This window comes from Platichthys flesus, chromosome 3, assembly GCF_949316205.1.
Source record: "Platichthys flesus chromosome 3, fPlaFle2.1, whole genome shotgun sequence".
NCBI classification, from domain to species: domain Eukaryota; kingdom Metazoa; phylum Chordata; class Actinopteri; order Pleuronectiformes; family Pleuronectidae; genus Platichthys; species Platichthys flesus.
In genome coordinates, this window is record NC_084947.1 from 1,492,518 (window position 1) to 1,511,640 (window position 19,123).

General features: G+C 45.7%; 1 protein-coding gene across 1 annotated transcript in view; it reads right to left on the reverse strand.

Moving 5' to 3' along the window:
* adamts3 (ADAM metallopeptidase with thrombospondin type 1 motif, 3) overlaps positions 1-19,123 on the reverse strand; it is a 98,444-nt gene that overhangs the window by 30,348 nt on the left and 48,973 nt on the right. Inside the window, 5 exon segments of the mRNA XM_062381265.1 lie at positions 643-775; positions 1,461-1,604; positions 7,252-7,357; positions 17,093-17,249; positions 17,544-17,627. Of these exon segments, the coding sequence (XP_062237249.1) occupies positions 643-775; positions 1,461-1,604; positions 7,252-7,357; positions 17,093-17,249; positions 17,544-17,627 (624 nt within the window).

Sequence of the window (19,123 nt, forward strand, 5' to 3'; positions counted from 1 at the left end):
ATGTCAATCCACTAGGTCTCGTCCTGATGTGCCTGAAGAAGCTCGAGTTGGGAGAGCAGGAGATTTGCTGCGGGCTCGACACCAGCAACACAATCCTCACATCGATCACTCACACAAGGCTGTGATCTTCTGTGGCTTGTTTCTGTACAACTACTACAACACAAATCAAAGAATTCCTACTTTTGTTCAATATTGAATCAACCATAAAATATCAGAACCTGTCACCAGTGACAAAAAGGAATCGATGAGAAAACAGAACTTTTCCAGTTTTCTGCAGGATGAAAGAGAAACTTTCTTATTTCCATGTCTCTAATTGGGATCTTCCTTTGGCACAACAGGGACAGTGGTTGTCTGCCAGAGGAGATAAAAGTGATCTGAGCAGAGAGAGAAGAAGAAGAAGTTGTGCGATGACTGAACGTGATGCATGTTAACGTGTGTGACCGTGTTTGGAACACATCAGAAGTGAGTCGATATGATTCATTAACCATCTCCTGCACGTCTTCCTCCTCAGAGCTCAACAGAACTTTTCCTGCTGAGCTCATCTCAAGCGCTGCCCTCTTTAAAGAGCCTGAGAAACCAGAGTTCCCAGGACCGAGCCCCGTGCAGCAGCCCACTGCTCCCCAGGGAAACCCCGGTACTCACCGAGGTGCAGATCTTGTAGCCCACTCCGAAGTCAAAGCGACACTGCTCGTCCATGGAGTAGTTGATGCCGGGGAGCTCAGGCAGCTGAGGCCAGTCGTGTTTGAAGGGGTCGTCCAGGAGGCAGTCGTATGTGCTGACAGGAGAAGAGAAGAAGAGGTTCATGCATCTTTCCAGAGAATCATCCAGGGACATGAATTTATGGATTTGGTGCGATTCGGACACGAGATGTGTTTATTATGAAGACGCAGCTTCTTGGTTCTTTGTGCCAGTACAGTCCAGGTGATTCCTAATGAATTGAATTCAGATTTAACCCTTTATGTACTTTGTGGCAAATTTTTTAAGTTCACTCAAAACTTATCTCTACTGTTTATATTCAATCAGTGTTGAAGTGGCATCACAGACTTAAAGTCAATGCACTGGAATTCATCAAACGACTTTGGCTCTAAGTGAGCAATCAATCCATCAATTCTATATGATTACACATAATAATATCAACCAGCTGAGTTCTCCAGAGAGGAACCAGGAGTTCAGTGATGCTCCACACGTCCCAGCAGCTTCCTCTCCCTCTCAGAACACACAAGCTTTCACGTGTGCGACCTCACAACATCAATGTGCAGTTACACTTTCCATACTACATATAGATTTTCCACTGAAAGGGGTCCACTGGGTGTGAGCTGCTCTGAAAGAACAACACAGTGCGATGTATGCTTATTGATTGAAAGTCATGAGCTCGACTCCCGCTCCACCGAACATCCTGTGTCCGGGATCGATTCCCTCGGAGCTGAGTGAGAGAGTCTGATGTGTGTGCATGAACTCACTGGATGTAGCGCTTCAGCTCCTGCCCGCTGCACATGGACCAGTGGTATCGATGGAAGGCCGCCTGCACCAGTGGAGCCATCACGCTTCCCATGGTGGTTTCGTCCCCGCAGCGGTTTCCCTGGCCGTCGTGCTCCATGCCCAGCCTGCCCCCCCGAGGACAGATGAGAAGAGGCTCAGTAAACAGGACGTTTTCAGAATTCATGAAATAAAAAAACCTTCAATTCTCATTTCAGAAGACAGAGGATGTTACACTTTAAGAATCACATCCGGTTCAACTCCACAGCACAAGGAGAATACGACAGCAGCTCTCTGTGTGTAAATGTCACAGTTATCATCAGCCCTCTTCTTTCAGTCCTCTATCCTCTCCGTTTCCTGACCATGACATTTCATTTCATTGTATGAAAATATGACCTTCAAGAGCAAATCCCCCTTTTACCTTCGTCCAGAGAACTTGGAGGGACGATGGGACATTCAGACGAGAGGGATCTGGGATTTCTTCTCATTGAGGGAGATCTGTGACGATTTTCAGGCGACTGGATTTGCTTTTGTTTCTTATATCATATCTCATCCAAGAGGCCTAGTGGGAGGTTTCAGGTTCTAAGCCTCTGCAGGTCTGAACCTGTGTGTCTGGAGCCGTGTGGTTTTAACAGGCAGCGGGTCGAATCCTCCCGGGGAAACCCTGTGAGGGCCGAGGAAGCCTCTTGGAAGAGAAGTGGAGAAACAAAGCAAATCCAGTCTTTATCCACCTGCCTGTGTCACAGTGAATCTCCTGAAGGAAACAACTCGTGGATATTGATTCTCACTCAACAGAGGAATGACTTCAGGATCTGAATTATTCTGTGGGTTTGTTTATGAGGCTTGATTGAATTTACAGGGAGGTTTGGACGTTGGCGGAGATGTGGCTTCTAGTTTGTGCCACTTGAGGTTTTAAGATACATGACAGACATTACTCTCTTCAACCGAACCTCAGTAACCAGGAGGCTTTGGGGCTTCGTTCGGGGGTTGTTGTTGTTGTCACCTGCAATCGGCCGATCTTTGACAAACTGCGGTTATTAAAGTGAATCCGCTGAGAATCCTCGTCTCTGTCTGATTTGAAACTCCAGCTGAACACACACAGAACCAGCTGAGCCTGTTTGAGACTCATGGCTCATTTCAGAGTCTGAATGAATTTCAGCTCCACCAGCGTCAGGGGACGTCCTGTCTCCACTAAGACCCTGAATAACAATCTGAACCTCTTATTGGTGAATCACCTCCCGTCACCGTCGACTCATGAGATTAAACCGTCGCTGCTGATCGGAGACGATCCTCTGGAGCGAGACGAGTCCATAAACACAGGGTCAGGGTTCTAATTACTGGAAATCCCTCTTCAAATAATCATGCAGTGCAGAAAACATCCACAGATCACTCGTGTGGTTTCCAAACCAACTGGGCGGACACATCAGAATTCACTTAAACCCACAAAGACAGGTTCAGTTACGAAGGTTCCCTCAAACCAGCTCCTTCTCTCAATCTGACATTTAAATCTCTAATGAACTGAAACATGAACTCATATCATCACCTCCACGACCTCCGTGGGAACTGTCATCACGGCTGCAGCGACCTGTTGTGAATCATTATCTTTATTTAAGCTTCATTAACTATTCATTTATCCAGGTCTTTTGATTTGTTTGTAATCTCCAGCTTCAGGTATTCAACAGACCGGAGTTCATGGTGATTCATTACTCATAATAATATGAATGAGGAACTATGTGAGTCGAGCAAACTTTTAAAAACTTCTTTCTCTGCCCCCCCCCCCCCCCCGACCCAGAGAGTGTGGGTTACTTCTCTTAAAGGGTCGAGCAGATGTTTATTAATTTGGCCTGATATGGAGCCGAGAAAGTGAAATTATAAGATTTAGATTTCATGCATATTTAATAACTCATTAATAAGAAAAAACTTTCTGCAAAACTTCCCTAAAACATTTAAACAGTGGCAGAGCAGGCCATCTGGTGTTTGTGCGTAATGAGGACCGGGCCAGAAAGTTCTGCTCCTCACAGCCAGTTGGAATCTAACAGGAGCACTGGGAGAAGCACTGGGAGAAGCACTGGGAGAAGCACTGGGAGAAGCACTGGGAGAAGCACTGGGAGAAGCACTGGGAGAAGCACTGGGAGAAGAACTGGTCCAAGTCCGACCCAGCAGAGAAAACTGTTCTGGAGCTTGAGTTTGACCCAGTTATCATCTGTCTTCTCTAACCTTCAACTCAAGTTATTTGAAAGTCATATTTGGCGCATGGCTCTGCTCTGGGAGCCTCATGTGAGGAGAGCACGACTCCCTGCAGCTGCCTCGAGCCTTCTGGCAAAGTGCGGCAGCGGCTCAGAGACCGCGGCATCGAACACCGGGCGGTTACTAGCTCAGAAGCAGAGTGATGGCGAGGAGGTGGGCGGGCGGGGGGGGTGAGTCACAGCCGGAGCGCGACGTGTTGACAGCTCAAAATTAAAGAGATGATTGGAAGTGGCCCTGCGTGTCTCAGCTGACGCACTGCATTGTGGGTAACATCTCGACTTTGTGACCTAAACGAACACTATGCTCCAGTCTCTGCAGCAGCACTGTTTCCAATGTACAGGATCAAATCTGCTACGTTCAGAAATGATAATAGAACGGAAGCTTCCCGTGAACAAAGCAGAACATTCTAACACATCAGTTTGAAACAAGTGGAATAAGCTCACGATCACGAGGCTTCAGGAAGCCAGCGCCCGCCCAGCTGTCAGTGTGGCTGAGTGCCTCTGACACAGCTTGTTCCCCATTTCCTCTTTGTTGCTTTTCTTGCTGCATTTCTTCTGTGGCACCATGTTTCTTTTGTGCTGAATTAATCAATATCCTCTTTCCGCTGCAACAAAGAGCCGGTGAGAAGGCTGCCGAGTCTCTGCTGGCTTTAATGCTCCACTCAGCATCATGAGGAGGTGTCTCAGTGTCATCTGGATGCAGAGGGAGGTTTTTAAAGTGCGATACCACCATCTTAAATATCTATAAGGTTCCTCTATCTGTAGTCACGTGATTCCTGTGGTCACCTGAAGAGGATGAGAGACTCTCTCTCCTCCTGACAGACACTGCCATCTTTGACGAGTCCTACTAAATAAAAGGTCTTCATCTCGCCAGCGGGTTCATTTAAACCGAGGAGCGGACGTGCACGCCCCTGGATGAAGGCGTCGCTCTGGGAGTCGGACGAGTCAGGAGAGCTGATGCTTTTAGGATCCAAGAGCCGGTGTGAAACAGATACCTCACTCATGGGCAAACAGATGTGCACCACGGCTGATTATGAATAACTTAACATGAGGAAGGTGAAAAGCAACGAGTCGGGGGTTTGAGAGACACGGGGAGTTAACGAGCAGAACCAGCAGCAGACGACGATCCAGAGAGGAATGAAAGATGGCAAAGCAAATCCACACAGCAGCACGCCGCCTGAGCTGCTGCTGGAGTTTGAGTGGAGGAAACTACACACGAGCTGAAACACACAAAGACTCGACAAACCAAACACAAGGTCTGTGTGCAGCTCAGATTCATTTAAAGAAGCTTGAGCCTCATGTCGACCCTGTGGAGAAGCCTCAGGGTCTCACAGACCTTCACAGGAGGCCGGACACATCTGCAAGTCAAATGTCACATTTAACCTCCTTCAATTAATAATTCTTCTTCTTCAAATTGTAAGTTTATTCTTATTCCAGACTTTTATCCGTGAAGTTAAAGGGTTAATTCCCTAAATGGATTAAATGGAGTTTTACAATCAGATCTTTTTTCCCGTTGTCTCGACAGAGGAGCTGACGTCATAGCACAGAATAAAACAGTGTGTTGTGATTGGTCAGAAAGTGTCAGGTGACCCAGTTCTAATGTTCACCACAGCCACACACCACACCCCTGACCCTGCTCTGGTGGTCGCAACACTACAGGAAGTACACCCCCATCGTTGTGTGTGTTCCAGGACTCACACGGACGCTCTGTTCTGTTTCACTGGAATCGTCCCTTGATTGAATTTTCTCACAGCACATGCTCCTGACACACAGACACACACACCATGATGTTATCAGCCGGCTGACGCACACTGGAGGAGGCCGGGTCGAGCTCGGACCCGTCGGCCCTATCGCTGGAATCATGTCTCCTGATTGGCTCGACAGTCGTCCTTCTGTAAATGTCCCGGCTCCACGGAGTCAAGACGCTAATCAAGCAGAGCCACGTCCACGCTCTCAATTATCGTTATCATCATTCTATTAGTTTACCTTCCGTCCTCATTAGGAGTTAACTGACTGAGAGTGTGTGTCTGTGGAGCTGACGTGTGACGGGCGTCTCTCACTGCCCCCCCCCCTTTTATACCATTTCCTTTTTTAACGGCAGAGTCAGTGTCTCCCTGAAGACAAACCCCCGTCTCTCTCGTCCCCAGGCTCAGCTGCAGAGCATCAACCACCTCGTCTCGCTCCAGGACACTTTCAACGGTCCCCGTTTCGATGGCGTCTCTTTTCCTCTACAGCACCAGCCTGCGTCCAAGTCATTCCCGATTTCAGCCACAGATAAATCAACAGGTTCCAGCTGAAGTAGGAACATTTTAAAACCCAGAGCAACACAAACCTCACATGTGCTATCTGGTGGTGTTGCATCATCAAGCCCCAATTCTCTAACATCCTGGCATCAACCAGTTTAAAGACAGTTTCCCTCTGAACCAGTCGCTGTTGATAAAACTACCAACGTCCTGTTTGTGGTCCTCGAACATTCAAATGATTTTCTTTCTGACGCCTGTTGTTCCCACAAAACTTCTCTTTCAAAGGTTGAATCTGTAGAATCAACACAGTGATCGTTCTTTAGAGAGAGGAACAATCTAAAGAAAAGCTGGAACAGCCTCCAGGTTCCTGCAGATTTGAAGACGCGACAGAAACCAGAAAGTGACGCCAAAGCGCTTCTATCGCCCCCTAGTGGCTGGCTGCCCTTTATGCCACAAGCCCCGCCTCTTCTATAGCGGTGGATGGAACATGGAACAAACTAAAAAGTTGAAATATATGTTTCTGAGACGTTTCTGTCATAAGAAGATAATATAAGCAATCCACAATAAGTCCCCCAATGAGGACATTTGCAGTTTTGGGTCGTTCTTATCTCCGAGTGTTTCTGAGGATTTGGTTTTAATCTCGGATCTGATGGATCAGCCTCTGAAGCTCAGACTGGTACTTTGGGGCCTGTGGTGCCGACAGCAGATCTCTGGGTCTAGACTCTGTCTCCTGGTTTCACAGACTGATTAGTGTTCTTCATCTCAGGAGCTGAGGGTTTGTCTTCGCTCTCTCGTTCGGGTCTTAGGTCCAGACGACATGTTGGTTAATCCCTATCAACAGCTGTGAGATGAATGGACGTGGATCCCCGTGGACACTCAGGGACGCTGGACTCCTCCGTCACTACGTGTTCATGAAATCACCGGTGCTCATCGTGTGCAGGAGGCAGTGGGTTCCCCTGCTGTGTTTTCATGTGGAGGCCCCGTGGTGACGGGGGGAAGAGACATGATAACAAACAGTGGCCGACTGCTCGTGCTGCTGAACACGCGCTCAGCAAACAAACCATGAAATTCAATAAGGCTAACACGCCGGCTGTCAGAGCGCTGGAGGCCGGCGTCCTTAAAGGTCCCCGGAGTCACTTATCATCGAGATCACAGAGGAAACAAAGAGAGAGGTTCACTAAACATGTGCAGCTGTGGTCTTAAGGACGATAATTCCCCTTTGCACCACGAGGAGGAGGAGGAGGAGGAGGAGGAGGAGGAGGAAGGAGAGAAGAAGAGGAGCCTACACATGTCCTGTCTCATGGGCCACGACGAAGGCGGAGGAGAAGCCGTCTTCATGGTTGAGGGTGCAACTCCGGACGGGGTGACACATCCCAGTGACCGGAGCGTAACCTGAGGGACACAAGGGGACAAGGAGGATGAAGGTTAATCCAGCTGCTACAGGAGACAAGTGAGAAGGAGCTCCTGTGAAGACAGAACAAGTGTTGACCGATTCTCAGTGCTTCTCTCAGACCCTCTCATTTCATTCAGCTGCTTCTTTCACTCCTGAGGACCTCGGCACCTTTGGATGCATTAACCGGTTCTGTGGAAGTTTGTGTTCATAAATTATTCAAAGAAATGTGAAAAACAAAAAGTGAAATCGGCTCTGGAAGCAATGACTCTTATGCAAATGAGGTTTAAATAACAAACACATGGAAAAACAACGTGCACACATTTGACTGTTTGTGAATTTCTCTCATCTCTTAGTGTGAATTCTGCTTTCATCTCAGCTGTGTTGTGTGTGAATGCATCTGGACTCCAGAACATACGTCAAACATGTGGGACGTCAAACTTAACGTGTTTAAGCTACAAACACTCTTATGTACTCAGGACCAGGACAAGGACGGTAGTTGTGTTTGAATTTGTTAATATTCAATATAAGCTTATTTTCTGTCTGATTGTGAGACTTATAAAAAAAGTGACTCATCTTAAAAGATGTTTCTTTGTTATGCTGATTAAAACGATAAGTTCCAGACATGTTCTTACAAAGATGCTGATGATGCAAATTAGTAGAAAATTACAAAAACAATTAAACTGTGAGCGTGATTGAATCAAACACGGAAAAATTACATTAATTATAATTATGATGCATGTGTTGATGAGCTCTGTGCGACAACAGGAAACTGATGAAGCTCGTTCCTCCGCCAACATCCCACCATTCCATTAATTCAATCAATTTCACACACACGTAAATATCAGCTCCTTAAATACCTCTGATTCACTTCATCAAGATCCCTGAGGTATTTCCTAAATTAATAAACTGCTTCTTTCTGAACCAGTGTGCCACAGTTTGTGTCATCTTGCTGAGAAATAAACAAACGATCCAACAAACCTTCTCTCAAAGCCTTTTCTAATTATCAGCTTATTGATTATGACCTTTTGTCCAAATCCATCTATTATCCACTTATCCTTTGTTTGCAGGAAGCTGGAGCCATATTAGGTATTAATAGAATTCATATGGCCACTACCAGCTGCTGCTGCGTTATTGTTGTGTTGTTGTGTTTTTGTGTTGTTGTGTTGTTGTATCAGAGAGAACGGCAGCTACAGACTACATTCGAAACTCAACTCAATGAGAACAGACCCGTGTCTTCTGAAACTTATTTTCTCCCAAAACTTTGGAAAACATAGGAGCATAACATGATTTTGAAATGATAAAAAAATTAAATACACATCCCGACACTGGAGCACAAATGAACTAATCCTGAAGCTTGAGTAGAAACTCTAAATATTAAATATTAAAGCAAAAACTAAAAGCTTGACATGACCCGGCTCAGCCCCCAGGAGGGAAACTCCCACTCATCATCTGCTGAACCAGTAGGAACGAGGAGGAACATTCTGATTCCCCCGGTGGAAACTGAAAGTTCAATCATAATATTATGTGTGTAGACATTCAAAGGCCGATTTCAACAACTTGTTTTCTACTTTCTGTACAAAATAAAAACTTTATTTGTGTAGCATTTATCTAAACGAGGTCACAAAGTGCTTCACACTAAAGTCCGTGGCTAAATGAAGATTCCATTGTTGTGAAAGATATTGTGCTCAGTCCGAGGTCGAGACCTTACGTTTATAGAGAAACCAACAGTTCCCACCACGAGCAGCACTTTGGAGAATGGACGAGATTAAAACTGAACAGACAACAAGACAATGAGACACAGCAGAACCATCAGCTGGAGGAGATGAGCTGATGTGCATCAATACAACTGAAAACAGAGCATCGATAAAGTGTTTCTAATATCTGAGAACCATTAAGAAGACAAATATGTTTAAGTAGAAAAGTTAATGTGGGTGTTGTTCTTTTCTTTTGGTACATTCAGAACTTCCTCCCTCGCTGCTAACGATGTGTCCAGAGAACAGAATGTCTGAGAAGTTTCCTCCAGCTCGTAAAACTTCATAAAACTATTTGTCCCGTAATCACAGAGTTTTTTAAATCGCAAACAAAAACACATGCAGATCTGGGGAAGAAGAATGAGAGGAAGATGAAATCAGATGTGAAAGAGAAAGCGAAGCCGGGTCAATGACAGGTGGAGAAAGGAAATGAGGCCGAGAGGAGAGATGAGGAACTCAGACACGAGGCTGATGAAGCGTCATATTTTATCTTAAGGTCAATAAAAGTGTTGTTTCTCTAAAAACAACAATAAATGACAGAATCCCTCCAGTGGCTTCATGAATATGATCTGTAAATTCTCTACTGTGCTTCTCAAACTGCCTTTCTCTAAGATAAAAGAGCCTGAGGGTTCATTCCACGTTTCTTTACATTGAATTTAGTGTCCTGAGTGAGTATTTCTACAGACTGAGAGATGTCAGGCTGATCTCTGAGGTTTCAAACTTATCAACCCCTAAACCTGAGGATGGAGCGGGGTCAACACAGATCTCCAGCTTTGGACCAGCGAGTCGTTCAAGGTCGAGGGAAATCCTCAAGATTCAAGATTCAAGATTCCAGAATGAAGATCTTTATTGTCAAATGCACAACAATAACATTAAGCAGTCGCTGGCAATGAAATGCTTGAGTCACAGGCTCTCTTCTAACAATGCTCAAGTAATTACAACCTAAAAAATAAAATAGAAATAGTTTAAAATAGAACAAAATTATAGAATTATAGAAAACACGGTTTGTCTCAGTAGCTGCAGCTTCTGTTTTGTCCTCCAGTTATAATAACTCTGATTTCTCAGGTTGTCACAGTGTTGTGACAGATCCTCGACTGTCCAGAGATGTGTCCACACTCATCTTTAGTTTTAATGAACCGGGGGAGTTTCCCATTCGGCCCTGAAGCTCCAGCTGCCAATCACAGCTCGTCCCTGCAGACTGAGGACGGTGCCTGACTTCTTTATCTCTGGATCTCTTATTATTTACAGTTTTATATTGATTTCTCTCACCTTGTGCCTCCTCCTCTCTTTGTGTGTGTCTGTCCCTGATGTGTCCAATCTCCCTGCCTCCCTTGATGTGTCCCTGTGCGTCCAGTCCTCTGTTTGTCTCAGCTCAGGCTCCTGCTCACTTTGCTCCTGCTGCTGTTTCCTCTGGTTTCTCTGAGTGTTTTCTGAGTTTGGATTTTCTCTTTGCACGTCCACCTGGCAGCTGGAGGATCTGTGCGCCTGTTTGATCACGTTAAATATTCATAACACCTCCAGGAGCCAGAAATAAGTGCATCCACTCAATTATGCACATAGAAGCTAATTTTGTTATTTAAAAAATGAAAGCTGCTCTCCTCTTGACAAAATTATCTTTATGTTGGCAATTAAGAAATGAGATGCTTCTCCTTTGATTGTTCAGTTATCATCATCTTGATCCTTTCAGCAGAGCCGGTCCACCAGGCTGTGTGGACAGAGCTCTGGGAGGAGGCTGCTGATGAAGCAAATGAGAGGAAGACATGAAGCAGAGCAACAGTTCCCCGAGTGGAGGTCGGCTGCCGGGATCTCACTGCAACCTCCACCTGCAGGTTGCTCAAAGAACTGGGAATCCACCAACTGTGCCCAACCATTACCGAACCATGAGGGCCTGCAGAGCGCTGCAGCCAGCCGCTCTGGATCAGGAGGTAAGATCCCGACTGGGGCCCAGGAGGTTCAAGTTACGCCTCAGCCTTAGAAGAGGGTGTGTTGGGATGAACAGGCTCAAACACAAGTTACACAACTGGAGATACTGTATGTCCCTAGCACCCACTGGTGGTCCTTAACATCTACTGGTGGTCCCTAGCACCCACTGGTGGTCCTTAACATCTACTGGTGGTCCCTAGCACCCACTGGTGGTCCTTAACATCTACTAGTGGTCTGTAGCACCCACTGGTGGTCCTTAACATCTACTGGTGGTCCCTAGCACCCACTGGTGGTCCTTAACATCTACTGGTGGTCTGTAGCACCCACTGGTGGTCCTTAACATCTACTGGTGGTCCCTAGCACCTGCTGATGGTCCCTGACATCTACTGGTGGTCTGTAGCTCCCACTGGTGGTCCTTAACATCTACTGGTGGTCCCTAGCACCCAGTGGTGGTCCTTAACATCTATTGGTGGTCCCGTACACCCAATGGTGGTCCTTAACATCTACTGGTGGTCCCTTACACCCACTGGTGGTCCCTAGCACCTGCTGATGGTCCTTAACATCTACTGGTGGTCCCTAGCACCCAGTGGTGGTCCTTAACATCTACTAGTTGGTCCCTTACACCCACTGGTGGTCCTTAACATCTACTGGTGGTCCCTTACACCCACTGGTGGTCCCTAGCACCTGCTGATGGTCCTTAACATCTACTGGTGGTCCCTAGCACCCAGTGGTGGTCCTTAACATCTACTGGTGGTCCCTTACACCCACTGGTGGTCCCTAGCACCCACTGGTGGTCCTTAACATCTACAGGTGGTCCCTAGCACCCAGTAGATGTCAGATCAGATCCCAGATCCTTTTCACCTGAATCGTCCTCACTGCAGCTTCATGAGAAGCAGGATCACAGCTTTGGGAATCAAACCGACGTGATGAAGCAGATTTCCTTTGTTCGTTGTCGTCTGATTGATTAAATTTGTTATTTCAGGGAAACTAAAAACCTGCATTTCCATCCCATCTTCACCCTCAACTGTTTCTATCAATCTCTTATTGTCTGCTCCTGGTTTATGAGGTGAACCCTGGTCAGTTTGTGTTTTTTTCCCAGCCAATGAAAATGACTCAATTTCAAATCATGTCACACTCTAACATCAGGCATAATGACATCGTGCCTGCAGCGGTTATCACGAATGTAACAGTGGTGAACGATGTCTTCCCCAGACAATCATCAAATAATCCAGCCTCTCCCCCCGAGGCTCACATGGAACCATTAAGACCATCATGGCGTCATGGTTTTAATGGTATCAAAGAGAAGTGATGCTCCTGTGTGTGGGGACGGTCACGCTCCAATGATTTATAACCTTCTGCTCTGAGACTGAGGAAACACATCGGCTCTTATATCCTTAAAGAAAAACCTGGACTCTAGTGAATGTGTCAATGAACAGAACAAATCAATTCCACAAAATCTCTTTCTGCTCATTGTTGGTAAAGAACGTTTAGTGAACTGGGAGTGGAAGCGTTTAACTGTTCTGCTGTTTCTTCTGCTCCACTTGGAAAAGAATGAAAGGAGCTTAAAGATATTTGGCTTTTGTAGAGAAATGAAAACAATGAAGAGAAACCTCAAATAAAAAATACGACGATGCAATGTCTTTGTTTGTAAAATCCAGGTCAGGTTGAAACGGACTGAGACAGTTTATTGTGTCTTGTTCCACAGAAGATTTTAATTTCTTGATGTTTCATATAAAATCTGTACAATCTGAGCCAAACAGTCAGGAAATCAAAATCAATGATAGAAAATTATGTTTTCATAGTATTTGTTGAAATAAATACTTCAAAGTGCTGCTGTCATCTAATTTTTCCAATGAATCGTATCTGAACAGTGAAGAAACGAGTGAGATAATCTGTTTCATGTTCTTTTTACCTCCCACATGAACATTGAGTCTCCAGCGCTGCCTAAAGGCTTTTTGCCTCAAATTAGACATAAACGTAAACGCTTTGAACTAAATGTTAACATTAAGTTTACTCTGTGTTAGTGCAGTGCAGCTCATAGAGTGTTAAACTGCTCATAACAAGCTACTATAATCCAAATTACATTTCATAAGCACTAAACATAACTATTAATATGATGATTTTATTTATGGTGTGCGTATAGCTAATTTATTCTGTACTCGACAAAAGCCATGCGAGCTGAGAAGCTCGTGGAATCATGTGACCTTGTTCTAACTCTTGCTTTGATGCTCTCATTAAAAATGTAAAAAGAGACGAATCTTTGAAAATATAAGCTGCTTCTTCTTCTTCTGCCCGTTTATCACAGTTTCTGTCCTCGTGAAGGATTTAAAAACGAAAAGGAAGGACAACTCCCATAAACATGTTAAAGAGTAATTTAATTATAAGCTTAATTGACATCAGATTTCAACCCTTCAAAGGCCAACATTCATTATTATTTTACGCTCTTTCACATTTTGAAATGTGAAAATCTCAGTGGAACACAAAGCGTCCCTTTGATTCAAACCAATCTACACAGACTCAGACATATAGGTTTCCTTCCATATGCCTGTTTGTTTTCCATCAACATCAATGAAATATTCTCTGGGGTAAATGGTGAATGACGTCCGATCGCTCAACGTCAAAGAAAGTTAAAAAGGTTTCCTGCGTCCACTTCCTGATTCAGATCCACGAGGGGATGCTTAGACAAAACAGTCCAACAGAAAAATGAAAATGGGTCGAGGGATTAAAAACTAAAACCTCGGTGCTGGCATCAAAGAAACAAACTTACTGGGCTGTGACGAGGAAACTTCGGCTGAATGGTTCTAATCCTATAGGTAAAATGTTTTTAATGCTTCCTGAACTCAATTTCACACAGGGAACAGACTTTACTTTCTATTCCCACAGAACATCCTGTCTTATAATAAATCCAGAAGTCACCAGATAATCACTTTCATCAACGCTTCAATATTCCTTTGGAACATCAGAGAACCTTTCAGCATCGTGATCCTTCACGTACGAGGCGGCGAAGATAGAGAAGATAAAAGGTTTCTTCTGTATGAAAAGTATAATAAGCTGCTATCTTCACATACATTATGCAGACATGCACTTGTGGCTAATTAGATGTGGAGGTTGAAGTGTCCCTGAAACACGTCAGCGTGTTGTTCACAGGATCGGACACGGACCTCAGCGGGGGGGCACTTCATCCACCATGACCACAAGGGGACGTCACGCTTTGAATTCAAATTAAAAATGATTTATCAACATCTCTTTGTTTTGTTGAATCCAGTGAAATACAAAAACCCCCTCGATCTATTATTAAAGATGTTCAGCTCAATGACGCCCAGTCAAACCAACTGGTTTGACTCCAGGCTGAAAAAGATCTCCCTCAAGCTCTGTGGCTTCGTCCAGTCATTACCAGTAGGTAGGGGTGAACTGAGGAGGCACCTGGGACGCGATCCCTCCTCCGACCACATGGGGAGCTGCTCTGAAAACCATCTGAATACCATCTGACCACAGTGCTGTAGCTATGTCCATAGATATATATAAAGTCTAGATGTCTCGGCCAACGCAGTCGAACATCCGCACATGGCGGCCATCTTGCCCCAGGCAGCTCGCCCGCCCATAACATCGTGTTGTAATGGTACGTACTTTTTAAAAAACCATAACTTGCTAAAGTCTCAACCGATTTTTAAACGGTTTGGTTTGTTACAAACGTCAGAGATGTAGTTATGACACTGCATACTTATGAATAATTATGTTATTTACAAAAAATAGAATTATGTTCTATATAGGTACAAGATTTTCCCTTTTATAAATATACATCAAGATTTGTTTTTTATTTTTTTTATTTAAAAAGTACATGTACCACTACCAACACAATGTTATGGGTGGGCGAGCTGCCTGTGGCAAGATGGCCGCCATGTGCGGACGTTCGACTCCGTTGACCGGAAACGCGGATGAGACATCTAGCCTTTATATATCTATCTATCTATGGCTACGTCGATCTGGTTTTACATTCAGGTGGTTCGATATCATCACGACTAAAAGCCGAACCTGACCCTCAATCAGCCCTTTTGACTTGTCGGGGACATTGGGATCTGTCCTCACAACTTCACATCATCACCTGTGATGGTTTGAACCAAGTTGGACCTCAGGAGTATAGAGAGACAAGAACACACACACAAGTGGTGAACAGAAAAGAGGTGTGTGTGTGTGTATCTGCATTTAGAGCAGGGAGATCACACACATTGTGTAGGAGGCGTCACCAGCTGCTCTCTGTCTATCGGCTGTTTACTGCTGAGCAGGCGATTTATCTTTTAAAACAACAACCTGCCTCATGACAGGGAAGTGAACCTGCAAACTGAGGCTAAACACTGACTTGACTTCTGTAAGGGTGTTAACTATCTGCTCACTCATTACTACCAGTGGCTCCAGACATATCTATATATCTAAATATCTCTAATATCTATATATGTGATAGAGTCACTGGGAGAGACACATGTTCTGCCCCGTGATTGGACGGTCTCTAAGTGCCACTCAGTTCTGGTTCAGCCGCTCCAGACCGGAGCTCCTGCTGATCCTCAGGTTTCAGAGGACGAGGCTGGAGTCAGGTCTCTGCAGCGCTTCCCTTCAGCTGCTCACAGCGACTGATTCTAAAAGCGTCTGCACCTCAGACACGTGAACACGCTCCATTGCCCCCACACGCGTGTTCTGCAGCGTGTTTCCTGTGGTCCGGAGAAACAACGGAGGAATTACACACCCGCTGCCCAATTAACTGTGACCACTGCTTTGGGAATCAACTGTCAGAGTCTCACAGGAAGCTTGATTATTAACAGGGCATGTTTTTAATAACCTGTCATCTGAGGAGTTCAGAGGGAAAGCGCCTGGAGTTCTAACGAGTCGGGAGTGAAATGAAATAATGAGCTGGTCGGATGAGTTCTGTGAGAAGCTGACTCACAACACATAATGAATCCAGGGACTCCAGAGGAAGGACAGGGACCCTAAGTTCTATGTTCCTCCATAGGCAGTGGGACATTCATAACACATCTGCTGTCCACAGGGAGGTGGAGTGGCTCCTCCACTAACCAGACAGCCGGGGGTTTGATACCTGGCGAAATACAGGCCCCCAAATGGCCCCTGATGAAAACCGCTGTATGAATGTGTGCACGACTGAGACCTGCATAAAAACATGATATTAATATGAAAAGATAAATAATAAAAACAGATATTCTATTGCTTTGATGATTAAATTGACTGTTGTGAATGAATTCACTACATCGGACAGAATTCAGTGAGGTCAGCCGACGCTTCCAGCTCGTGATGTGATGATATAAAACCTCCCTGCTTATTGCACCTTAGGAATCCACTCTCTATCGTCTGGAAGAAAAGATGAAGCCAGCGCTTGACTGCAGAGTGGAGAATAAACGCAGCTGCTGTTCAGAGGGAGGTGATAAAAAGGCATTAAGCTCCGAGAGCCTTCGATAGTGCCGAGCTCGGGGACTAAGTGGTTCTCCTCGGTTCCGTCTGGCGGCTGTGGAGACAACAGGAGCGCGGCCGGCAGTCGATATCTGGCAGACGGAGCAAATTGCCCTGAGACTTTCAGGATTTCCACTTCTGCTTCCACAAGAAGAGAAATGAAGGGAATCGGCCAAATCTGCAGCACAGAGGACCGGAGGGGAGTTTCCCTCGGAGGAGCGGTCCGGTTATTTGCACTTGATATTGGTGAAAAAGGACTTTTTGATTTGTTCAGTGCTTTTCAACACACTTTACCTTCTTCATTACCCCCCCCACATACAGACACACACACACACACACACACACACACACACACACACACACACATAGGGGATGTTTGAATATATCTGTGTGTTAGTTTGCAGCATTAAACAATAACAAGTGGAAGGATTGTGTGTTTTCACTTTCAACATTGTTGAGATAAGACTTTTCAGATCATCCTCGGGTCCAACAGAAAACCACCTGCTGTAGCTCGACCCAGATCGTAACACGAGTCAGGCACCTGCACATTCAGACCTGAACCACAGCAGTGAGTCATGGGGGGGGGGGGGGGGGGGGGGGTCTTACCCTGCATCCCTGTGGGGCCGAAGCCCTGGCGCGTGAGGAAGATGGCGTGGTCGTGGTGCTCGGCGTGATCGGCGTCGCCCTTCTGCTGCACGAACGCCCAGCGGCACACGTTCTCCAGGCTCCGGGACGGGTTGCCTCGTTCAATGAGGCTGATGGACTGACAGGCAAGGGGGGGGGGGGGGGGAATGACCACATTAGTATTCTATCACATAGATTGATATTCATGACTTGTGGTGATTATAAATCATGTGTTGAATATAATAACTGAGATGAGTCGATGAGCTCAGGCTGCAGCTGCTTCCTGTGAAGCTGTTTTCAGCTCAGTCCTCTGGGATGTGATCAAACTCTCTCAGGAGCGTGAGGAAGCGTTTCTCAGGCTCTCAGCTGCCATTAGTCTTTTTGCAGTCCTGTCATTTCCTACATGTCAAAGACACGGCACAGGTTCACTCACCTTGGCGTAGCCCAGCATGATCATCCTCACCAGGACCACGTTGATGTGGACGCCCAGCGACTCGTCGTGGTAGATCTCGTTCACCTGAGGAGCAGAGGGGGGGGGGGGATGTGATCAGAGCGAGGCCTCTCCACGGCGTTCCTGTGAAGACGTGTGGACCCCCGTCGGTTCAGGGTTTCTACTTCCCACTCATCAGCGGGCGAGTGAGAGCGAGAGCATTAAAACCTTTTCCTCAAGTCGCTCCATGAATGGTTCTAATCACAGACCTGAGCAATCAGTGTTTGGTTGCATTGTGAGAGCCGGTGGAGACAGGAAGCTAATTAGACGTGTGCCTGGGAGACACGGCTGCCGAACCTATATCCTCAATCAGCACATGCATCACAGAGTCGGCAGTTTGAGCTGTTCCAACTTTTCAGGATGAAAAACAATTATTTCAGGTTTGATTTGCACATCGAGGACTCGACATGTGAAAACCAAGGTAGATACACGGTTTGATTTGCTTCCTGTGGTCGGATCAATTCTCATATGCAGCAGGTAGAACCGCCTCAGAGATACTAATGATCTGACGCTGTGAAGAAGAAAGAGACGCATGCAGCTGCAGAGATGTGAGAAATAAGCCTCTTGGTATTCAGGCCACCTGAGCTCCCTGCAGCTGTGGAGGAGATGTGAAGAGATGCAGGTGAGCCGGACCAGCGAAGGCCGCTCCACAGGGAGTCCAACTCACGTCCTCCAGCAGCTTCAGAGCGGGGGGGGGAATCGAGCCTCCAGCTGAGGCCCTGGTTTGAGCAGTGAAAGCCGTCTCTACACCCAGGTTCCCTTGATCTGCCCCAGACCGCGTGTGTTGTTAATCAGGCAGATGGATCAAATTTCCCCTCCAGGGATCAGAATCATGTCCACGCAGCTTCTGGGACTCAGGATGGATTGTTGTAATGACTCCATGTGTGTGTTTCCTTATCTCCTTGGATATGTGAGTGCATCAGCCTGTTCATTCATCTCCATTCTTTAGAAAAAATCCATCAAGAACTAAACCTTGGTATGAAATTAACATATATATAGATACAGAAGTTTAGAATCATGCATTAATAAGCTACAGCATTACTATACATTGTATTATATTATTTTTCCAGTGGAAGAATTAAATGATGATGAATAGTTCAGTGCTCTATCATATTGTATGATATCATAGGTAGGTAAAACACTGTAATAGTTAATAGGTAAACACTGTAATCAAATTACAAAGTATGTTGTAGTTATCATTCATGTCCATAAAGTGTAGTTAAAGATAGATGACAAAGGGAGGTCGCCACCTGGTGTTCAGCTGGAGTATATCACCCTATTAGCCTTACTGTTAACCTCGCCTCATCCACGTTAGCAGATGGAACATCAACAAAGTGAAAAGTCAAATTAAACTCTCTCACAGATGGTTTCTGGTTTCTCTCATTTCCTGAGTCTGAGATTGGATCTTGTGTTTGCTGCTTTCAGAGAGTTTCCTGCTCGATGGGAAACGTCCTCTGATCAGTGAAGTCTCGTCTCCCCGATCTTTAAATGTAATCTGCGCTCCGCCCTGTGGGGTCAGATAA